Raw genomic sequence first — 24,430 nt, forward strand, 5'->3', positions numbered from 1 at the left:
ATGGATGCTATTTTCCAGTGACAACGCTCCTGCCCCTCTGAACTTGTGCCTGTATTCTGTACCTCGACTCTATTGTATCCCCTTTCCCACCTACATCCGTGACAATTCACATTTTTTATACAGCATAGGAGTCCCAATGAGGGGTCTTCACCTGAAATGTTGACTCGTCTCCACAGACGATGCCTGACCTTCTCCAGCAGTTGGTGTGCGTTACTCTGATCTTCTGATGATTGCCAGCATTTTCTCTTCTTATTTGACCTTTTCCATTACGTGCCTGACTTCAATCCCACAAGCTTCAGCCTTAGAGCTGAGAGAGTTACAGGGCAATCCATAGCTGACACCTATAGATTACGTCTCATTCCTAGTAGCAGTAAAAGTTAACAAGGAACCTTCATTCCAGGCAAAAGGAGGTCTCAAGCAACATGACAGGAATGTGCAGAGTTCTGGTCACTGCCCTAGATACTTAGTAGCCATTTTATTGGATACCTCCAGCACTTAATGAAATGGCCACTGAGTGTACGTTCATGGTCTTCTGCTGCTGTAGCCCATCAACTTCAAGGTTCAACGTGCTGTGCGTTCAGAGATGCTCTTCTGCACACCAGTGTTGTAATGCATGGTTATTTGAGTTACTGTCACCTTCCTGTCAGCCTGAACCCATCTGAACATTCTCCTCTGACCTCTCTCATTAACAGGGTGCTCTCACCCACAGAATTGCCACTCTCTGGATGTTTCTTCTCTTGTTTTTTTGCACCATTCTCTGTAAACTCTAGAGCAGGGGTTCCCAACTTTTTTTTATGCCGTGGACTCCTACCATTAACCGAGGGGTCCGTGGACCCCAGGTTGGGAACTCCTGTGAGTGTTATGCATGAAAATCCCAGGAGATCAGCAGTTTCAGAGACACTCAAACCATCCCATCTGCCACCAACAATCATTCCACAGTCGAAGTGACTTAGATCACATTTCTTCCCCATTCTGATGTTTGGTCTGAACAGCAACTGAACCTCTTGGCCATGTCTGCATGCTTTTATTCATTGAGTTGCTGCCATATAATTAGCTGATTAGATTTTTGCATTAATGAGCGAGTGTACAGGTGTACCTAATACAGTGGCCACTGAGTGTATTTTGGGCTACTTTTGGAGTCCTCCAGCATTGTGTGTGTGTTACTCTGGATTTCCAGCATCTGCTGGATCTCCTGCGTCTAAAATTCCCAGGACAGAGCCGTCTACTCAGTGATGGACGGGTGGTGTGGGAGGAGGTTCACAATCGGAAAACCAGGCATGTGGACTCTGTGGTTCAGTCTGGACCATTAGGTCGTGTTAACCAATCTGCCTGGCTTCTGTTTCCCTGCAGTCCCCATCATTTCCATCGCTGAGGAGTAAAGACTCGTCAAGAAGGTGCAGGATGAAAAGATGGCGCTCCTGTTCGTACCCTCAGGACCCCACTGTCTGCGTCGGTTCACTCGCGAATCCCTGGCTGCCATCGAGAGGCGGATCGCCGAGGAGCAGGCGGTCAGCAACAGGAAAGACCACAAAGAGGAGAGTGAGGAGGAAAAGCCCACTCCCAACAGCGACTTGGAAGCGGGAAAGCAACTGCCAATCATCTACGGAGACGTCCCACCAAAGCTCATTGGTCAGCCTCTGGAGGACCTGGACTCCTTCTACAGCGACAAGAAGGTAGGCAAGCAAAGCCAAGAGAAGACACTGCAGTGAGTATTGAAACTACTGTGCGAGTCACTGAGTTCGAGGCCAGGTGGAGTTTACAGTAAGCAGAACCTACTGTAACAAACACAATCTACTTTACATCAGCATATTTTACAACATAGCCTTGACTTTTTTAAAGCAGGCTTTGATTAGATCAGTTCACTTTACAGCAGAATCTACACTCAATGGTCACTTTATTCGGATCCTTCTGTACCTAATAAAGTGGCCACTGAGTGTATGTTCATGGTCTTCTGCTGCTGTAATCTATCCACTTCATGGTTCAATATGTTGTCCGTTCAGAGATGCTCTTCTGCACACAACTGTCCTAACACGTGGTTATTTGAGTTACTGTCACCTTCCTGTCAGCTTGAATCAGTCATACCATTCTCCTCTGATATCTCTCATTAACAAGGCGTATTCACCCACGCCATGTTAATGAGAGATATCAGAGGATAGCTCACTGGATATTTTTGTTCTTCACACTGTTCTCTGCAAACTCTAGAGACTGGTGTGCGTGAAAATCCCAGGAGATCAGCAGTTTCTGAGATACTCAAACCACCCCGTCTAGCACGGGCAAAGTCATTTAGATCACGTTTCTTTCCCAGTCTGGCGTTTGGTCTGAACAACAACTGAACCTCTTGACCATGTCTGCCTGCTTTTCTACACAGAGTTGCTGCCACATGATTGGCTGATTAGATACTTGCATTGACAAGCGAGTGTACAGACAGACCTGATAAAGTGGCCACGGAGTGTAACAGCAATGAGGTATGAATGAGGGAGATGCGGAAGAGATGTTGCCTGGAATGGAGGTCTTTCCTCACAAGCAGAGATATCAGATGGGCTGCGTTTATTCACACTGGAACACAGATAGATACCTTACAAAGCTCATATTGCTTACTTATTTATTACTATTTCTTTTTTTTTCTTTTGTATTTACAGTTTGTAGTCTTTTGCACATCGGTCATTTGTCCATCCTGTTGGGCGCAGTCTTTCATGGATTCAATTGTGTTTCTTGGATTTACCACGTGTGCCCGGAAGTAAAAGAATCTCAGGGTTGTATATGGTGACATACATATACTTTGATGATAGATTTACTTTGAACTTTGAAAGGTTGATTAAATGATGAGGGACACAGACAGGATGATAATAGTAATAATAATAACTTATTTATAGAGCACTTTTCATACAGATGATGTAGTTCAAAGTGCTTTACAATGGAACAGAGTTCAAACATGAAAATAAAAGAACAAATGATGTTAGTTAAAAGCAAGGTTAAATAAATAGGTTTTGAGCTGGTGCTTAAAGTGTCAACTGAGACTGCATCCCTTACAGTTTTAGGTATTGAGTTCCACGGTTTAGGACCGTAGTTCAAAAGGGCTGACCTGCCAATTATCTTCTAAAGCAAACTGACTCAATTTAAGGGACCAGAGGAAGAAGACCCAAGAGCTGGAGCAGGATTACGAAACAAAAGTGATTCTGTGATGTGACCATTGAGAGCTTTAAAAACATTTAAAAGAACATTAAAATCAATTCTAAATGATACAGGAAGCCAATGCAGGGTAGATAGTAGGGAGTGATATGTTCCCTTATCCTGGTTTTTGTTTAAGTCTAGCAGTGGCTAAGAGTTAAAGTTTATCGATAATCTATTCTATAAAGTCATGATTAGTTTCTCAGCATCAAATACATGACGGAAATGGACAGGTAGTCAGAGTCCTTTACAAAGGGCAGGGTGGAGATACATCTCTATCAATGGAGGTGTAAGGCGCTCCTTCTCTCTGTTAGCCTGCAGGTCACCCTTGGGCGAGGTGTAGCACCTGCTTAGCCCCCGATCAGGGTCACGTGAAGCCATGGGACCAGGTGGTAGATGGTCGTACGAGTAGCCGGTGCAGATCACAAGCCCTGGTTATGCGACCACTGTCACCAGGCAGACAATCTCTGAAGAGTATTGATAATGGCTGGGTTCACCCATCTCATAAAGACACTGCCCAAAGAAGGCAATGGCAAACTATTTCTGTAGAAAAATTTGCCAAGAACAATCATGGTCATGGAAAGACCATTCTCGCCCACATCACATGACTCGGCACAGAAAGAACGAAAGGTGAATATATGGAATGAGCTGCCAGAAGAGGTTGTGGAAACAAACACATTTACAATGATTATACGTTGTTTGGATGGGTACTTTGATTGGAAAAGTTGAGAGGATTGTAGAGCTAATACAGGCAAATGAATATAGAACATAGAACAATACAGAACAGGGAGAAGCTCTTCGGCCCTCAGTGCATTGCCAAACTAATTAATCACTTAACTAAACCCTTCTGCTTATATAAAGTCCACATCTCTCCACTGTCTGCACATTCAAACACTTTTTGTCACACATGCAACAAAAGTGTCGAAACATGCCCTGACACACACACACACACACACACACACACACACACACACACACACACACAAACAGCTGGAGGAACTCAGCAGACTGGGCAGCATCTATGGAAAAGAGAACAGTCAACGTTTTGGGCCGAGACCCTTCATCTGGACTTCACCACACGGTGAAGTAGTTTAAATCTTCTCTTTCAACTCTTCTTCCATGCAGTATACAACTGTGAGGTTCATCTTCTGCAGACAGCCACAAAACAAAGAAAAACCGTGGAAAACATTGAAAGAAAAACAGCTGTAGTAGCATCACACCAACTGCTATGCTGCCACAGAGTCACAGCACAGTCCCATCGACCCGCACCTGGACCATAGCCTTCCATACCCCTACCTTCCAAACTTCTCTTAAACATTAAGATCAAGCTTGTGACCGCCACAAACGAAACTGCTTCAAAGTATCAACGTATCAAAGTAAATTTATTATCAAAGTACTTATCAGTCACCATAAACCACCCTGAGATTCATTTTCTTTCGGGCATTCACAGTAGATACGAAAGAACACCACAGAATCAATAAAAAACCGCGTACTGCAAAAAACGGTGGGCAAGCAACCAATGTGCAAAAGACAACAAATTGTGGAATACAAAACAAAAAAAAATGATACTAAATAAATAATCAATAAATGTCGAGAAGATGAGATGAAGAGTCCTTGAAAGTGAGCCCATAGGTTATGGGAACTGGAGTGCTTGAGTTCTAAAGAGAGGCTGGGTAGAGTAGGTCCATTTTCCCTGGAGCGAAGGGCATTGAGGGGTGGCTTTGTAGAGCAGGAATTCCCAACTATGAACCCCTCGGTTATTGGTAAGGCTCCATGCCACAAAAAAGGTCGGGAACCCCCGTTATAAAGGGTTATAAAATCAAGAGGGGCATAGATAAGCTGGAATAGTATTCCCTCCGGAGTAGGGAAGTGGGGAATTAGGAGATACAGATTCAAGGTGAGAAGGGAAAGGTTTAAAAAGGGCATGAGGGGCAACTTTTTCCACAGACGATGGAGATGTGGAACAAGCTTTGAAAGGAAGTGATAGAGATGGGTACAATTATGATATTTTAAGGACAATTGGACAAGTACATGAATAGGAAAGGTTTAGAATCTAAGCCAGGGGCTCCCAACCCTTTTTGATGCCATGGATCAATACCATTACCAAAGGGGTCCGTGGACCCTAGGTTGGGAACTCCTGGTTTAGAGAGACATGGGCCAAATGGGACTGGCTGTGTTAGGAAATGGCTCTATTAGACATTTCCACCCTGTGAAAATCTCTGGTTGTCCACTTGTTTTCTGCTTCTCAACGTCCACACCTCTGTCAAGCCACCTCCCAACCCCTGGCAGGATGTTTCACACACCCACCAATCTCCGTGTTAAAAAAAACTGCCTCTGATACCCCCCTATACTTTGCTCCAAACACCTTAAAATTATGTCCTTTGTATTAGCCATTTCAGCCCTGGGAAAAAGACTCCGGTTATCCACCCAACCTCTGTCTCTTATATCGTGTACATCTCCATCAAGTCTCATTGTCCTTCACTCCAAAGAGAAAAGCCCTATCTCACTCAGCCTCTCCTCAATAGACATGCTCTCTGGCTTTTCAATTCATGCCATTTGGAAATGGACAATAAGTACCAGCGTTTCCTGCAGCATCCACATCTTCAAAACAAAAAGACTCCTACACGGCATCCACTCCTTCAGTGGGTGAGCTGCAATATTCTATCCAGATAACGAGATTGTCCAATCCCAAAGCCTGACAATCAGATGTACAGCAGGATGTGGAGTGATACTGTCAATCTGAATTGGCTTTAGAATATGATGGCCAGTGTTGTCCTTTTCAGTTGGCAACTCTGAGTATGATCAGCAGGGATGAAACCAAGACCCTTGAGAAGATCTGAACTGCCATAAAGATCTCAAGGCACACTGAACCAGAGTGTCTAGAGGAAGTTCATGAGAAACATCTCAGGAATGGAAGAGTTAACGTATGAGGAGCGTCAGATGGCTCTGGGCCTTTACTCACTGGAGTTTCAAAAAATTGAGGGGGAGGGGTAACCTCATTGAAACCCACCACAACATTGAAAGGCCCAGATAGAGTGGATGTGGAGAGGATGTTTATTGTAGTGGGAGACTGGAACCAAGGGTCACAGCCTCAGAATAGGAGGCCCCTTCAGAACAGAGGTGAGGAGGAATTTCTTTACCCAAAGGGCAGTGTATCTGTGGAATTCATTACTACACATGGCTATGAAGGTCAGGCCACTGGGTACACTTAAAGCGAAGGCTGTTAGGTTTTTGTTTAGTATGGGTGTCTAAGGTTCCGGGGAGCAGACAGGAGATTGAGTTGAGTGAGACAAGAATTAGAGTTCAGGGAGAGTGAAATGTTTAAGGGCGGCTCCTTCACCCGGAGAGTGTGGAACAAGCTGCCAGCGGAAGTAGTGGATGCAGGATTGATTTCGACACTTAAAGAGAAGTTTGGACAGGTACATGGATGGGAGGGTCATATTGGGCTGTGGTCTGGGTGCAGGTTGACAGACGGGGCAGATTAATAATTCGGCATGGACTTAGTGGGTCGAAGGGCCTTTTTCTGTGCTCCAGTGTTCATGGCTTGAACGGGGTTGAGGTGGACAATAATCAGCCGTGACTGTATTGCAGAGCAGACCTGATGAGCCAAATGGCCGATGGCTTTATGGTCTGATGGAACTGTTTGGCCAAGACTCCTCACTGGAGCGCTCACCATCCAATGTTTGCACACTTGGCAAAATGTAAAGGCACTTAATATTTACCCAGATCTATGTGATTTGTTTTCTAAATATTGATTCCTGATGCTGAAACTGGCATTTGAATATTTTATGATGCAGGGGAGAGTAGTTTTAAATTACTTCGAGGATGATGCATGAAGACACTATGCAATGTATGGGAATGCATGTCTCTGACAGACGGAGAGGAAGAATGGACCAGAGAAAGGAAGAGAGAAAGTACTTCTGACTGGTTGCATAGTCTGGTGTGGCTCCAAGGCACAGGAGGGTGCAATGTCTTGTAGACTCAGCCAGCCCTCTCACAGAGGACATCTTCAAAGGACGGTGCCTGATAAAAGTGGCTCCATCATTAAGGACCTTCACTATCCATGACATGTCCTCTTCACACTATTAACATTGGAGAGGGGGTACAGGAGCCTGGAGACCTACGTCCCTGCTGAAAACTTTTTTTTACAGTTGCGCAGACCAACCATTGCTCGGAGCAGGAAATTTTCACATGACCTAAAAAAACAGCGTGGCACTTTAATAAAAGATTATCGGAAAGGGCATTCCAGCTTTGCAGCCAGAAAGGTTATGTGTGTGGGAGCAATTCAGTTACCGCGCGAACGCAGGAGCAGGAGCAGTGCTGTGGACTCACACTCAGTGACTTTGGAACAGCTCTTCCCCTCTGCCGTCAGATTCCTGACCAGCCTGTCAGTCCTCGTTGCTCTCCTTTTGCACTATCTTTGTAATCACATACAGTAATTTTTTGTCTCGCACTGTACCGTTGCCGTGAAACAACAAATTTCACAAAACGACAGTGACAATAAACCCTGATTCTAAAAGGAGAAGCAGAAAGAAAGAGAAAGAAATAACCAAAAGGTGGAAAGAATCCAGTAACAAAATAAAGAACACAAAGAGAGATTACCACAAGAAAATGAATCTCAGGGTAGTACATGGAGAGATGTACGTACTTTGATTATAAAATTGCGTTGACTTTGAACTTTACCCCTTCAGTTCTTGAACCAGCAGGCACAGTCTTAATTACAACCCTCCCCCAGCCTTCTTATCTGGCTTCTTCCCCCTTCTGAAGAAGGGTCTCGGCCCAAAACGTCAACTGTTCATTCCTCTCCATTGATGCTGCCTGACCTGCTGTGTTCCACCACCATTTTGTGCCTGTTCCTCTGGATTTCCAGCATCCGCAGAATCTCTTGTGCTATGATCTTAATCACTACCTCAGCAAAGCAACACTGCAACCTGGTGCATAATTTATGTTTAATTTATGTCTCTCTTGTAAACGCTGCCGATGTGATGCTCCATGCCTACGACGCTGCCGTATAAGGCGGCATAGTAGCGTAGCAGTTAGAGCGATGCTCTACCGCACCAGCCACGGACTGAAAGGAGTTTGTACGTTCTCCCCCTGACTGTGTGGGTTTCCTCTGGGTGCTCCAGTTTCCTCCCACATTCCAAAGATGTATGGCTAACTGTAAGTCGTGGGCATACTATGTTGGCACTGGAGCGTGTTGGTTGTTGGCATAAACAACACGCTTCCTGTATGTTTCAATGTTTCGATGTACATATGACAAATAAGGCTGATCTTTAAAAAAGGCAAACTTTCTCCAGAAGCGACGTGAATAAAATACCTGAGCAGATGCTCTGTCTTAGATAGAAAGGCTCAACACAATTGCCGGAAGGATAAGAGGACAGGTGAGGAACGAGTTATTTTAACCTGGAACCCTGGGTACAGTAGCGTAGTGGTTAGCACAACACTTCTCAGTACCAGCGACCGGGGTTCAATGCCCGCCGTTGCCTGTAAGTTTGTTATGTTCTCCCTGTGACTGTGTGGGTTTTCTCCCACAGTCAAAAACGTACCAGTCGGTAGGTAGATTCATCATTCTAAACTGTCCTGTGATTAGGTTAGGATTAAACTGGTGAGTGACTGAGCGGTGTGCTCAAAAGGTCTATTCTGTGAGAGAGTGAGGGAGTGAGAGAGAGAGAGAGTGAGAGAGTGAGAGTGTGAGAGTGAGAGAGAGTGAGACAGAGTGTGAGAGTGAGTGTGATAGAGTGAGAGCGAGTGAGAGAGGGCGAGAGAGTGAGAGAGAGCGAGAGAGTGAGAGAGAGCGAGAGAGTGAGAGTGAGTGAGTGTGTGAGAGTGAGAGGGAGAGAGAGTGAGAGAGTGAGAGTGAGAATGTGAGTGAGATTGATGGGGGGGGGGGAGAGAGAGAAAGAGAGATTGTGTCCCTGAACATTCTTCTCCCTCAATCATCCATTTAATTCCTCTTATAGGAGTACACTGGTCACCCCTTTGAGCCTGATTCACCATGCAGTCTGATAGAGTCACAGGTATAGGCCATTCAGCCCACTGTGTCTGTACTGACCACCAAGACCCCATTCACACTAATCCTACATTCATTCCAACTTTAACTCTCTCCACATTACCCATCAGATTCTACCACTCACCCACGCTGCAAAAGCAACTCAGAGCAGCTTTTGGAACATGGAACATATCTGGAGCACCCAGACAAAACCCATGGGGGTCACAAGGAGAACATGCAAACTCCACACAATCAGCACCTGAGTCTCTGCAGCCATGAGGCAGCCACACCACTGTGCCTCCTATGACTGATTGCTTATCTCTGCACCATGTTCCATCTCTCTCTCCCCTTGAGTCCATAAGGCATAGCAGCAGAATTGGGCCATTCAGCCCATCGAGTCTGCTCTGCCATTCCATCGTGGCTGACCTATTATCTCTCTCGATCCCATTCTCCTGCCTTCTCCCCGTAACATGTGACACCCTGATTCATCAAGAACCTATCAGTCTCCGCTTTAAGTATACCTGATGAACAACCGTCAGTGGCAATGAATTTCACAGACTCACCACCCTCTGGCTAAAGAAATTCCTCCTCATCTCCATTCTAAATGGACATCCCTCAATTCTGAGGCTGTGTCCTCTGGTCCTAGATTCCCCACTACTGGAAATACCCTCTCCACCCCACTGCCTCTCAGCCCTTCAATATTCGATAAGTTTCAATGAGATCCTGCCCCCATGCTTCTAAACTCCAGTGAGCACGGACCCAGAACAACCAAACGCTCCTTATACATTGACCTTTTTAATCAGTAAGGCCTGAAAAATGGTTGGTACCTGAAATTAGCACACAAGTTAGTAAAGGACATGCCTCGCATCAGGCACTACGGAAGCTTGGCCACGCGAGGTAGCCTCCTCAGGAGTTAAAGCCAGCAATCTGCGAGTGAAGGCACGAGCTGAAAGTCTGACACAAGGCTGAACGGGCAAAGACGAATTTATTAGTTCCTGTGTAGCCGGCTTTCTCCAACGCACCATATTGAAAGTGACAGGAGAGAGATGAAACTGGATCCCCAGCGTGTGTAAACATCAGTGGAAACAGTTCAACCTCCTTCACAGCCTTCAGTCCGAGACCAACAACTCATTTCTCTTAAAACACTTCATCACCAGCCACCTGCCCCTCAAGCCTGTTGAGGTCAGCGCAGAAACAAGCCCTTCGACCCACCGAGTCCACACCGGCCATCAAGCACCCAGTTAAAATGATCCTTTGTGTAGCAAGGTGGAGACGCATCTCAGCCAAATGAGGCCCCTCCCTCCGCTACCCTATCCCTCCAGCGTCACCAAGACGACACGGTCACGGGTCACCATGAGGAAACGCTGGAGGTGGATCGGGCACGTGCTGGGAGGAGAGACCAACCCGATCATCAAGACAAAACTTCATTGGACCCCTGAAGGGGACAGGAATTGCGGGGGACCCAAGACAACTTGGTACTGTACTGCAGAGGCAGAAATGAGGACTGCGAGCCACACCTGAGGCACAATGGAGAAGATGGCCAGAGACAGACAGAGATGGAGGGTATTCATTGCTGCAGATTTTCCCCTCCCCCTTCCCTCTTCCTCTATTCCCCACTCTGGTCTCTTATCTTTTCTCACTTGCCCATTAACTCCCCGTATTGTCCCTCCTCCTTCCCTTTCTCCCATGGCCACTGTCCTCTCCAAAGCGATTCCTTCTTCTCCAGCATTACGCCTTTTCCCCCTCTCACCTCCCAGCTTCTTACTTCATCCCCCCCTCCCCCACCCACCCGACTTCACCTCTCACTTCCCAGCTATCCCCCTTACCCTCCCTCTGCCTTCTTATTTTAGCGTCTTCCCCCCTTCCTGAGGATCACAGCATTACTACACTGTAGTGAGTGCGGTTGTGCTGGTTGGTTCAACAGCCAAGTCATTGAAGTGAAGTAAATTAAACATAAAATATACTGCACACAATGTTTAAAAGAAAGAACACAATTTGATCAATGCCAAAGCAAAAGCCCCTGTTACTGCAAAGTGATCAGAGCTGTCACCGCGTCACTAAACATTAGCGATTAGGGTCATGCCAGTAGGCTTCAAGAACCGGTTGGTTGAAGGACAGTAGCTGTTCTCGAACCTGGAGGTGTGGGACTTCAGGCTCTTATGCCTCCTGCCCGATGGGAGCTGTGAGAAGATGGCCTGGCCGTCTGGGAAGTGCACGTTTCAGGGAGAAGCATTTTTAATCACTATAAAGCACAGGGGATTCTGCAGACGCTGGAATTGCAGAGCAGCACACACAAAATGCCGGTGGAACTCAGTGGGTCCGGGAACATCTTTGGAGGGGAATGAACAGCCAATGCTTCAGGCTGAGACCCAGACTATTTCTGACTTTTCTGTGCTATCCCATTCTAAAATGTAGCGAAAAGTCAATCTTTTAAATCCACCCCAATATCTCTGTCATTGAAACCATTTTCATAATGCTGTTTACATTGTAAGTGTTGGCGCGTGGCCAAGTGGTTAAGGCGTCCGTCTAGTGATCTGAAGGTCGCTAGTTCGAGTCTCAGCTGAGGCAGCGTGTTGTGTCCTCGAGCAAGGCACTTAACCACACATTGCTCTGTGATGGCACCAGTGCCTAGCTGTATCGGCCACTGCCCTTCCCTTGGACAACATCGGTGGCGTGGAGAGGGGAGACTTGCAGCATGGGCAACTGCCGGTCTTCCATACAACCTTGCCCAGGCCTGTGCCCTGGAAACCTTCCAAATCCATGGTCTCACGAGACTAACGGATGCCTTTTTTTTTCACATTGTAAATATGATGGAATTTATGTATTTATGCAAATTTAATTCCATATCAGTTTTAACCTCTGTTTTTTTTATATAATTCTTAATTCTTTATAATTGTTGAATATTGTTTCTCATTGCATGGCGTGCCCAGACCAACACTCTGCAGCAAATTCCTAATGCATGTAAATGACAAATAAAGATGATCTTGTATCTGTTGGTCTGAATTTCATAAGGAGGACTGACAAAGCAGATTCTCCTTTCTAGATCAATCTATGATGGCAATGTGTCCATTTTACAGTGCTACTGAGAGTAGATTTTTTTTTTCATTCCATATTAATTTAATTACTTGAATTTATATTGCCCGGCCACTCAAGTAAGATTTGTCTTCCATCTGTAGATCAATAGTCACTATCTAAAAGCTTGTCCAAAGACACACATCAGTATAATAAGTATCCTTCACGTTTTCTGACAACATAGGAACCCACATCAGGTTTGTATGGCTCAGAGAACAAGCCCGCCAAGAGGGTCACAACCTTGTCGTGGTTTGGAGGCTTGCGTGCCTCAGTGACCTGGAGAGCTGTGTTGGCTGGAGTCAAGGCTCTTGGTGAACAGGTCAAAGGGTAGAGGTCAGACTAAGAGTGGTCCACCGGTCCTCCAGCTTTGGGGGTTCAGCTCAGGGCTAACAACCCTGACTGGTAAAACTAAATTGTTACAGAAACAGCAGTGAAGATTGCTTCTGCATCTCAGTGCGATGGTATTCCTGAGTATCCACCTGAGAATGCACAACTGACAGCAGTGAAAGCGGAGAGGAAGATACTGACGTGCTGAATCCAGGGATGGAGGACCTGCATTGCTGCCCTAAACACCAACGGCGTAACGGTCAGTAAGCCCATGTCCCATCTCTCAAATCACTCAACTGCCTCCTTGTTCTCCTGTCAGACAGCTGCACCGGGGGGGGGGGGGGCAGTACTTTGCAACACTTAATTAATCTCCCAAGCACTGGGACGTGGGTGGGAAGTGGAGCGGCCACGTGGCCACAGGGAGAGAATGCGAACTCCACAGGGACAGCAGCGGAGGTTAGGATCGAACCGGGGTCACCGAAGCCGCGAGGCACAATGTTTCTGCTGTTTTACCACAGCCCCATCCTTCCTTCCAGCGCGAGAACAACCAAGGTTTCCTAACCTGCATGACTCAGAACTACATCAACACTCCAACCTATCATTACCAGAACTATTCTTAAAAAGAACATATGCAATTCAAAATCCAAAGTTGTTCTTTGACAGAGCTGAAAGAAATGATTCAATCTTCGAGCCTGCTTGACGCTTATAAATCACTCAGGCACTTGACGTCACCAGATGCATTGAGTTGAATTAGAGACCTGTAATTCACTGTTGGACATCTATTATGCTGGAGTAATCCAGCAGCAGACACAGCAAATATGTCATTCAAATCATAGCAACCTTTCACAATTACAGTTATATCTTTTTCTAAAAAAGCATCAATGGAAATCCTGGCTGGGGAGAAACAACAGGTGATATACAAGGTCCATAATCAAAGTCCACAGTAAATTTATTATCAAGGTACATACATTTCACCATATGCAACCTTGCGATTCGCTTTCTTGTGGGCATTCACAGTAAATCCAAGGACCATGATAGAATCAGTGAATCACCGCACCCAGCAGGACGGACGAACAACCAATGTGCGAAAGACAACAGACTGTGCAAATTCAGCTAGGTACATATATAAAGCTAGGGTGCCTAACACTCTTGCACAGTACTGTACTGGTCAGAGTGGAGTGGAGAGTGAGTTTATAAATCTGGCAGGAGCGCAGGATGATGGGAACGGTGAGGGTGGATTGCTACGCGAGGGTGTGGGACGGGTGGCAGAGAAGGAGTGCCAGGAGAGGGGGGTGGCACAGGTGCAGACACACCCAGCCCTGAGACACCAGGTATGGACTTTTGATTCCAAACAATTGGTTTATTGATCATTACAGAATGTCTCTCTGGTGCCTCCCACTCCCCCTCCCTTTCCCTAACCATGATTCCCCTCTCCCTGCCCCCTTCCTGCTCTCAGTCCACAATAGAAACCCATTTCTTCACTAAATATATTTAAGAAACAGTTAGATAGATTTTTACATAGTAAGGGAATTAAGGGTTATGGGGAAAAGGCAGGTAGATGGAGCTGAATTTACAGACAGATCAGCCATGACCTTATTGAATGGCGGGGCAGGCTCGATGGGCCAAATGGCCGACTCCTACTCCTATTTCTTATGTTCTTATATCAGAATCAGGTTTACCATCATGCACATATGTCATGAAATTTGTTTTATTTTTGCAGCAGCAGTACAGTACAAAACATAAAATTTCTACAGTACTGCGTAAAGGAGAAAATAATAATAATATAAGAAATAAATCAGCAATAAATGTTGAGAAAATGGAGATGCAGAGTCCTTGAAGGTGAGTCCATAGCTTGTGAGAACTATTCAGTGATGGGGCAAGTGACGTTGAGTGAAGTTGTCCCCGCTGTTTCAGGAGCCTGAAGGATGAGGGGTAATAACTGTTCCTGAGCCTGGTAGTGTGAGACCTGAGACTCCTGTACCTTCTTCCTGATGGCAGTAGCAAGAAGGGAGCATGGCCTGGGCAGTGGGGGTCCGTGATGATGGAAAAAATAAAAATTTGGAGAATATAAAAAGGAGCAGGTGCAACAAGTTACTGGTGTTTAAGGTACCCTCACTAGAAAGGGGCCACTGGTGAGCAACACTTTCCCTGGGAATGAATGTGGGAGGGTAGTGAGAGATTGATCTAGGGGTAGGCATATAGTGGGGAGTATCCTGACTGGCTGCATCACAGCCTGGTATGGAAACACCATTGCCCAAGTGTGGAAAAGCCTACAAAAAGTAATGGATATAGCCCGGCCCAGGGATCATCCTCCCCACCATCCAGCACATCTACATCGTGCACTGTCACAGGCTTGCTGCATCCATCTTTAAGCCATGCTCTCTTCTCACTGCTGCCATCGGGAAGGAGTTACAGCAGCCTCAGGCCCCACACCACCAGGTTCAGGAACAGTTATTATCCCTCAACCGTCAGGCTCCTGAACCAGCATAGATAACTTCACTCACCTCAACCCTGAACAGATTCACAATCCTCTCGACTTGCTTTCAAGGACTCTACAACCCATGTGCTCACTATTACACTGGACAACAAAGATTTTGCTTCCTGAATACTTTTGGGTGTCTCTTATGGATTTTGAGCTGCTGATCATGAAAATCACCATGAAATTTCCCTGTCACACACCAGTTTTTTTGGAATCACCTATATTTATTATTTCAATTCATAATTCAAGTCAATTAAAATTTTGCCACAATGTAAGCTGAAAAGTCTTCTATCTTGTCCAGGCAAGGCTGAGCATGCTTTGGGTTGCCAGAATGACCCACAACAATGGTGTCTCTTCATTGATTCTTCAGCGTTAAGCCTGAAAGCTGTACTGCTACACAACGGCAGTGTCACCCTTCAACACCAATCGGCAATCCAGTACACACAAAAGAAAACTATGAAATTTGGGAGTCTTGTTGAAATGCACACAGTACAGCAACTACAACAGGAACATCTGTGGTGATCAGACAGTAGCAGAGCTACTACTAGGAATTACAGCTCGGATACACCGAGTACTGTTGTTTCATTTGTGAATGGGACAGCCCCGCTAAAGAATCTCATTACATTAAAAAGGATTGGCCACTGCTTAAGCAGTTGGTTCTGGAGCAGAAAACCCAGCAAAGATATTCTTGCCTCCTCTTCATATAAAACTGGGGCTTATGAAAAACTTTATGAAAGTGATAAACAAGGTGAAGGATTTCGATATTTGAGACAGATGATAACCTGAATAACTGATACCAAGATTAAGGAAGGCATTTTTGTTGGTCCACAAATCAAACAGATCATCAATGACAGACAATTCGAAGATTTTCTGCTGGGACTGTAGAAAATTGCATGGAAGTCATTCAAAGATGTTGTTGGAAACTTCCTTGGCAACTAAAGAGCACCAAACTATGTGCAGCTGGTTGACAACATGCTTCAAACATACAAACTCATGAAGTGCAACATGAGGAACGTTTGTCTGCTCTTGGACTATATTCCTTGGAGTTTAGAAGAATGGGGGAGACCTCATAGAAAAAGTTGTTTCCCTTGATGGGGGAGTTTAGTACAAGAGGGCATGACTTAAGGATTGAAGGGCGCCCATTCAGAACAGAAATGCAAAGAAATTTTTTTAGTCAGAGGGTGGTGAATCTATGGAGTTTGTTGCCACAGGCAGCAGTGGAGGCCAAGTCATTGGGTGTATTTAAGGCAGAAATTGATAGGTATCTGAGTAGCCAGGGCATCAAAGGTTATGGTGAGAAAGCGGGAGAGTGGGACTAAATGGGAGAATGGATCAGCTCATGATAAAATGGCGACGCAGACTCGATGGGCCAAATGGCCGACTTCTGCTCCTTTGTCTTATGGTCTTATGTCACTAAAGATTCATTTTCTACATTCCCATTCAGATTTCTTCCCTGCAAATCTTGTTGCTATCAGTGATGAGCATGGTGAAAGGTTTCGCCAAGACATGGTGGTCATGGAGAAACTGCGTCAGAGCAACTGGAATCCAAAATTTCTGGCTGATTATTGTTGGATACTTAAGCGAGAAGCCTCAAACACTGGGTACAAATGAAAATCATCAACAAAACATTTTTAGCTGACTTAAATTCCTGCAAAGCATCAGCACCATTTTGCAATTAAATGCATTATATTCAATAAAAGTTAATTTCTTGTGTCTCCAAAGTCCTACATGATACATGTAGTCTGAGATTATATTTGTGTTCAACTTCAAGCAGTCCATCATAAACACAAAAATTTCTGAGGAAGCAACACTTTGGAAAAAAAATTGCTGTCCAGTGTTATTTATCTACTTTTTCTTTACTATTATTATTATTATTTGTTATTTTTGTATTTGGTTGGCCTCCTTGTATGCACTGTTTGTTAAGTCTTTGTGTCTAGTTTTTCATTGATTCTATTGTATTTCTTTGTTCTCCTGTGAGTACTTGCAAAGAAAATGAATCTCCTATATGGTGAATTATGCCTACTTTGATAATAAATTTAGTTTCAACTTTTTAAGCTTTGGAAGTTCTGAGACACCATCGTGGGATAGACCGAACAGACTGTAACAATGCTGAACTGCTTGACATTCTTTGTTCTACGAATGAGTCAAAGCTGAAACACTGGTTTCCTCTGGGTTACTCTAGTTTCCTCCCACATCCCAAAGACATGCAGGTTGATTGGTTAATTTACCAACTAATTAATTAATTTTTGAGATACAGCATGGAGCAGCCTCCTAGCCCTTTGAGCCACGCCACCCAGCAACCCACCACCTTGACACTAGCCTAATTACAGGACAATTTACAACGATCAATTAACCCACCAACCGGTACATCTTTAAACTACAGGAGGAAACCAGAGCACCCGGAGGAAACCCACGTGGTCACAGAGGAGCATACAAGCTCCTTACAGGCAGCAGTGGGAATTGAACCTGGGTCACTTGTACTGTAAAGCATTGTGCTAACCACTACGACACCATTAGCTAATTAGCTGCTGTAAGTTGCTTCTAGTTGTATGGGAACCTTGAAGGACTCTGGGGTCTAAATCCACAGATTACTCAAAATCGCCGCAGAAGTTAATAGGATTCATGCGAAGTTTATGGACTCACTTCCAAGGACTCTTCAACTCATGTTCTCAGTATTATTTATTTATTGCATTTTCACAGTTTGTACGTTGGTTGTTTGTTAGTCCTTGTGTGCAGTTTTTCATTGATTCTATTGATCTCTGTTCTACTGTGAATGCCTACAAGAAAATGAATCCCAAGGTAGTATGTGTTGACAGAACCGTACTTTGATAATAAATTTGAACTTTGAAGCTCGTGTGGGGAGTTGGCCTTCATTGATTGATAGTGTTGCTGCTGTATAAAACTCTGGTTAGATCACACTTGGAGTACTGCGTTCAGTTCTGGACCCTCTGTTCTTCCACGCTGCCAAGAATCCTGCTATTAACCTTGTACTCTGCCTTCTTCGACCCTCTCATTGTCCCTGTGCCCATGACAACTTAACAATAAATTTGACTTCTTCGACTTCTGTTCCCCTTCAGTCTCTGCTCCATTAGCTACAAATTCGGGCCTCGGCCTTGAAAGTTCTCTCCTTGAACATTCATCTCTCCTTGGATGAAAAAAAAAATCGAAGAGATTCACAATCCCTCGGAGAGAAGACACTTCTCCTCGTATGTTAACCCTTTCGCCCCCCAGAATCATTGTCATGAACTTCCTCCAGACGCTTTCCAATATCACTACATCCTTCGCAGATAAAGGGCCCAAAACTGCTCACAATACTCCAAATGTGGTGTAACCCATAGCTCATAAAGCCTCAGCGTTACATCCTTGCTTTTATATTCTAGTCCTCTCAAAACGAATGCGAGCATTGCACGCCTTCCTTACCACCAAATTAGCCCTCAGAGAGAAGGAATCCCTCCTCATCTCCATAGGTATCCGTGTTCAGGAACAATGACTCTTAGTTTGCGGTTCAACCTCTGGGGAAATATCTTCTAGACATCTCATATTGGTCTTTGGCTCAGTAGGAGTGAGGGGAATAGGAGACAAGTGCCTACAGCATTGAAGAAGGTCTCTTCATCTCAGTGCTAGATTTTATTGTAGATAGAAAGATAAAATGCTGCAGATGCCGGAAACTGAAACAAAATCAGGAAGAGGGCAGGCAGCGAACATGTGGCATTGCTCCACAGATGCTGCCTGACCTGCTGAGTTCTTCCAGCATGTCTGATTCACATAATTGTTAATAATTCTGTTTTTGTAGGAAGGTATAGAAAATGGAGAGGGCTATTTGGGAGGGAGGGGTTAGATTGATCTTGGAGAAGGTTAAAAGGCTGGCACAATATTGTGAACTGAAAGGCTGTACAGTGCTGTAATATTCTATATTAAAAGCATAAGACATAAGAGCAGAATTAAACCATTCAGCCCATCGAGTCTGCTCCGACATTCCATCATGGCTGATGTATTTTCCCCTGCAACCCCATTCTCCTGTCTTCTCCCCATAAACTTTCACACCCTGACTAATCAAGAACTATAAACCTCCACCTTAAATACACCTAATGGCCTGCTTCCACAGCCGTCTGTGTCAAGGAATTCCCTAGATTCAACACACTCTGGCAAAAGAAATTCCTCCTGATCTCCACTCGAAAGGGAAATCCTTCTGTTCTGAAGCTGTGTTTAGTCCGAGACTCCCCCACTACTGAAAGCATCCTCTCCACATCCACTCCATCCAGGCCTTTGAATATGCAATAGGTTCCAATGAGATCCCCACCTCATTCCTCTAAACTCCAGCAAGTATACCCCGAGCCACCAAACGTCCCTCCTACATTAATTCCTTCGTTCCTGGGATCATTCTCGTGAACCTCTCCAATTCCAGCACATCTTTTCATTGATACGTGGCTCAAAACTGCTCACATTAGGTGAAGTGCGGTCTGACCAATGTTGTATAAAGCCTCAGCATTACATCCTTGCTTTTATATATTAGTCCTCTTGAAATGAGCGCTAACATTCCTACATGTCAGGTAAAGTGGGTAAGGAGTCATTGAGTTATACAGCATAGCAACAGGCCATTCAGCCCAAATCTTGAATGCTGACCAAGTTGCCTATGTGATGTAGCCTTGTCTGACTGCGTTTCACCTGTATCCCTCTAAACCAGGTGTTCCCAACCTGGAGACCACAGAACCCATGGATGATGGCTAGGGTCCATGGTATAAATAAGGTTGGGAACCCCTGATCTAAATCTTTCCTGTGTAAATATTGTACCTGCCTCTACCACTTCCTCTGGCACCCCGTTCCAAATCATTCTCCGATCACTTTAAACCTTTCCCCTCTCACCTTAAACCCAGGTCCTGTAGTTACGGATTTCCCTTTCCCTGGAAACAAATGCCGTGACCATTTACTTATCCAGGCTGCTCCAGATTTTATGAACCTTTATAAGGTCCTTCTTCACCTCAAAGACTCTCTGTAGCTGAAGCAGCTTCTCAGCGCAGCGTATTTCTGTGCTGATGATTCCAAAACAACAAACCCTCGGAATAAACAAAATCCTCAGGGGGACATTCCCTGTGAGTTGTGAGTCTCTCCTGGCCCTCGTCAATTCCCTCCCTTGACACCGATTTCCAGCAGTATCTTCTGTTTACCTGCCAGCGAGGCTGAGAAGCACAGGTTTATGGATAGTAGAGCACAGCTTAGACTTCCCAGTCCATCCAAATTCTAATGACTTCTCAACATTGGCTTCGCCATTGTCAGCCTTCGAGAGGTGGGAAGAGCGGAGCGATGGTGGACAAAGGAAATGCAGGGACAGAGAGTGAGGGAGTGAGGGGGGTGAGAGTGAGGGGGAGTAAGAGGGGTGAGAGGGAGGAAGGGGGATTAAGACAGAGGGAGGGATATTGGGAGGGAGAGAAGGGCAGTGGGAGGGAGGAGCGGGGGAGTGAGGAGCAGTGAGAATGAGGGGGAGTGAGAATGAGGGGGAGTGAGAGTGAGGGGGAGTGAGAGTGAGGGGGAATGAGGGGAGAGGGAGGTGGAAGTAAGGAGGGAGTGAGGGGGAGAGAGGGGGAGTGAAAGGGAGGGGAGGGGGGAGTGAGAGGGGTGAGATGGAGGAAGGGGGAGTGAGAGTGAGGGGGAATGAGGGGAGAGGGAGGTGGAAGTAAGGAGGGAGTGAGGGGGGAGTGAAAAAGAGAGGGCAGGTGAGAGGGTGGGGGTGTGAGAGACGGGGAATGAGGGGGTAAGTGTGAGTGAGGGGGCCAAGGGAGTAAGGGGGAAGAGGGAGTGGGGAAAGGGGAATGAGAGGGAGGGAGAGTAGGGGTGAATGAGAGGGAGAAGGAGAGGAAGTGAGAGCAAGGAGTGGAGTGAGAGGTAGAGGGAGTGAGGGGTAGGGGGTAGGGTGAGAGGGAGGGGAGTGAGAGGTAGGGGGTAGGGTGAGAGGGAGGGGAGTGAGGGGTAGGGGGTAGGGTGAGAGGGAGGGGAGTGAGGGGTAGGGGGTAGGGTGAGAGGGAGGGGAGTGAGGGGTAGGGGGTAGGGTGAGAGGGAGGGGAGTGAGAGTTAGGGGAGGGGAGTGAGAGCAGAAATTGAATGGAGGAGTACAAGAAATATGATGTGTTTACATTTCTCGGAAGCTCGGGAGAATGAGTGAGATCCGTCAGCTCGCATCGGAATTCTGTTTACGTGTTGAAGTTTCCACTTCATTCCAGGTGTCAGAACAGCAGGGACAGAGCCAGAGGGGACTGTCGACGGATGCCAGCTCTGAGCCAGGCGATTGACAACGGCAGCAACACCACACACTGGGGGACCCATGACTGGGAATATCACTCAGATCACACTCCCCGCCCCCGGGGCACTGCACTATTAAAGATGGCTCGAGACAGTGGCTACACTTGTGGGCAGCTCTGAAGGGAACCTTCATATATTCCCATTTAGGACCACTAAACTGCTGCATCGCAGCCTGGTATGGAAACATCAATGCCCTTGAACACGGAAAGTCCTACAAAAAGTCGTGGGTATGGCCCAGTCCATCACGGGCAAAGCCCTCCCCACTATTGAGCACATCTACATGGAGTACTGTCACAGGAAAGCAGCATCCATCATATGGGACCACCACCACCCAGGTCATGCTCTCTTCTCGCTGCTGCTATCAGGACGGTGGTCCAGGAGCCTCAGGACCCACACCACCAGGTTCAGGAACAGTTATTACCCCTCAACCATCAGGCTCTTGAACCAGAGGGGATAACTTCATTTACCCCATCACTGAACTGTTCCCACAACCTAAGGACTCACTTTCAAGGAGTCTTCATCTCCTGTTCTCAATATTTATTGCTTATTTTTTTCTTTATGTATTTGCAGTTTTTGCACACTGGCTGAATGCCTTGTTGGTGGGGTCTTTCTTTCTATAAAACTATTATAGTTTTTGGATTTTTTTGAGTAAGCCCACAAGAAAATGAATCTCAGGGTTGAACGTGGCCACATCTACACACGTTGATAATAAATTTGCTTTGAACTTTGACCTCCAAGAGGACCACAGTTTTGTCATGGTTTGGAGGCTCATTTGCCTCAGTGACCCACAGAGCGATGTTGGCTGGAGTCAGGGCTTCATGCTTGGCTCTTGGGGGCGGGGGGGGGGTGTCACCCATGCCAAACAGGTCAGAGGGCAGGGGCCACCAGTCCTCCAGGTTCGGGGGTTCACTGCAGGGCTAGTAACCCTGACTGCTCAAACAAAATTGTTACAGAAACAGCAATGAACAATCCCTCCGCATCTGAGCGGCCAAGGTCAGAAAGAGATGGAGGACCTTCATTGCTGCCCTAAACTCAGTGGATTAAGGCCAATAGGTAAGTTTGGACTTTGAACTTTAAGCTGGAATCCACAGTCACGGCCATGGGTACTTAAGTAAGCGATGTTTTACCTCACTTTTTACTCTGCTTATTTATGTTTTTATACTTAATATAATTTATGGTAATTTTTTATGTATTGCACAGTACTGCTGCTGCAAAACAACAAATTTCATGACATATGTCAATGATAATAATCATGATTCTGATTCTGATCTTGACCATCGGGTGTAATCAACATCTCCTTATTTAAGGAAAGATGTTGCTGTGGAGAGAGCTTCCCGGGATGTCAGGAATGAGGTATGAAGAGAGGTTGGTTCAATTAAGCCAACTTTGTTCACCAGAGTTTAAAGGAATGAAAGAGGGATTTACAGAACCCCAGAAAATAGAGTGGCAGAATTGTACATTTAATAAAGCGTTTGATATTGTTCCTGGATCTAGATGGTCAACAACACGTTCTCAGTATTATTTTGGTTATTTGCACAGTTTGTCTTCCTCTTGCATATTGGTTGTTTGCCAGTCTGACCGTTTATGTATGGTTTTTCATAGATTCTATCATATTTTCTTTTTCCCAGTAAATGCCTGCAAGGAAATGAATCTTAATGTTGTACATGGTAAACACAAGGGATCCTGTAGAACAACACACACAAAATGCTGGTGGAACGCAGCAGGCCAGACAGCATCCATAGGAAGAAGCACAGTCGATGTTTTGGGCCGAGACCCTTCGTCAGGAACCTGCAGAAGCTGGAAATCCAGAGCAACACACACAAAATGCTGGAGGAACTCAACAGGCCAGGCAGCATCTATGGAAGGAATTCTCAACCCCCAACGTTGACTCCTTATTCCTCTCCATAGATGCCGCCTAACCTGCTGAGTTCCTCCAGCATTTTGTGTGTATATGATAACATATACATACTTTGATAATAAATTTACTTTGAGGGACATGGGAATAAAGTTGGAAGAGGATAGACAGGAGACGCTGGAAATCCAGAGCAACACACGCAAAGTGCTGGAGGAACTCAGCAGGTTAGACAGCACCTGTGGAGGGAAATAAACACAGTACTGACGAAGGGTCTTGCCAAAAATGCCCAGATGTTTATTCCATAGATGCTGCCTGACCTGCTGAGTTCCTCCAATATTTTGTGTGTGTTGCTGGAAGACGAGGCCTGGTTTGGATAATCAACCAGGGATTAGTAGAGATGGGTACTTGATGGTCAGAAATGACCTGATGGACCAAATGGCTAAATTCTCTGACTCTGTGGTTAGCACAGCATGCTCAAAGGACTGAATGGCCTACTTCAGCCCCATTCGTTCTATGTTCATATCTCAATGAACAGTCCCCATCCAGTTCCAACACCCTTTCCCGTACTTCCACAGTTTTACATAACCTATTGTTGCACAGAACTCCAAAAATCCTTTGTGCAGCCTCTGTGTAACAGTGGTCAACAGGCCACGGTTCTCGAGCCCCAGTTCAGGGTGATGCTCCTGAGAAGAACCAAGAGGGGTAGTAACCATGGACTTGGAACACAGAGCATACAACAGTACAGGCCCTTCGGCCCACAATGTTGTGCAGACCTTTTAACCTACTCCAAGGTCAATCTAACCATTCACTCCCACGTAGACCTCAATATTTCCTTCATCCATGTTCCTATCTAAGAGTCTCTTAAACATCCCAAATGTATCTGCCACGAACATCAACCCCAGCTGCCAATCCATACACTGACAATTCTCTGTGTAAAAAACCTACACCTAACATCTCCCCTATACTTTCCTCCAATCACCTTAAAAGTATTCCCTCTTGTATTAGCCATTGCCACCTTGGGAATAAAGGCACTATTTATGCCTCTTCTTATCATCTCATGCACCTCTATCAAGTCACTTCCTTCACCTCAAAGAGTAAAGCCCTTGCTTACAATCAACCTGTCCCCATAAGGCATGCTCCCTAATCCAGGCGGCATCCTGGTAAATCCCCTCTTCACCATCTCTAAAACCTCCACATCCTTCCTATAATGAGGTGACCAAAAATGAACACAAGTATGGTCTAACCT

General features: G+C 45.6%; 2 protein-coding genes across 4 annotated transcripts in view; one reads left to right on the top strand and one right to left on the bottom strand.

Annotated features, from left to right (window-relative positions):
• The window catches only part of scn5lab (sodium channel, voltage gated, type V-like, alpha b), a 489,515-nt gene that overhangs the window by 412,427 nt on the left and 52,658 nt on the right, over nt 1-24,430 (bottom strand). The window lies entirely within an intron of this gene.
• Nucleotides 1,410-21,449, top strand: LOC134343780 (sodium channel protein type 2 subunit alpha-like). The gene is made up of 2 exons (XM_063042515.1): nt 1,410-1,705; nt 21,251-21,449. The coding sequence occupies exons 1-2, from the start codon at nt 1,410-1,412 to the stop codon at nt 21,447-21,449; spliced, it is 495 nt and encodes a 164-aa protein (XP_062898585.1).

This window comes from Mobula hypostoma, chromosome 3 (assembly GCF_963921235.1).
Source record: "Mobula hypostoma chromosome 3, sMobHyp1.1, whole genome shotgun sequence".
Classification (NCBI taxonomy): Eukaryota; Metazoa; Chordata; class Chondrichthyes; order Myliobatiformes; family Myliobatidae; genus Mobula; species Mobula hypostoma.

Coding starts and splice junctions, on each gene's coding strand:
- LOC134343780 (XM_063042515.1), top strand. CDS start 1,410: ATGGCGCTCCTGTTCGTACCCTCAGGACCCCACTGTCTGCGTCGGTTC. Junction 1,706..21,250: donor AGCCAAGAGAAGACACTGCA/GTGAGTATTGAA, acceptor ACTTCATTCCAG/GTGTCAGAACAGCAGGGACA.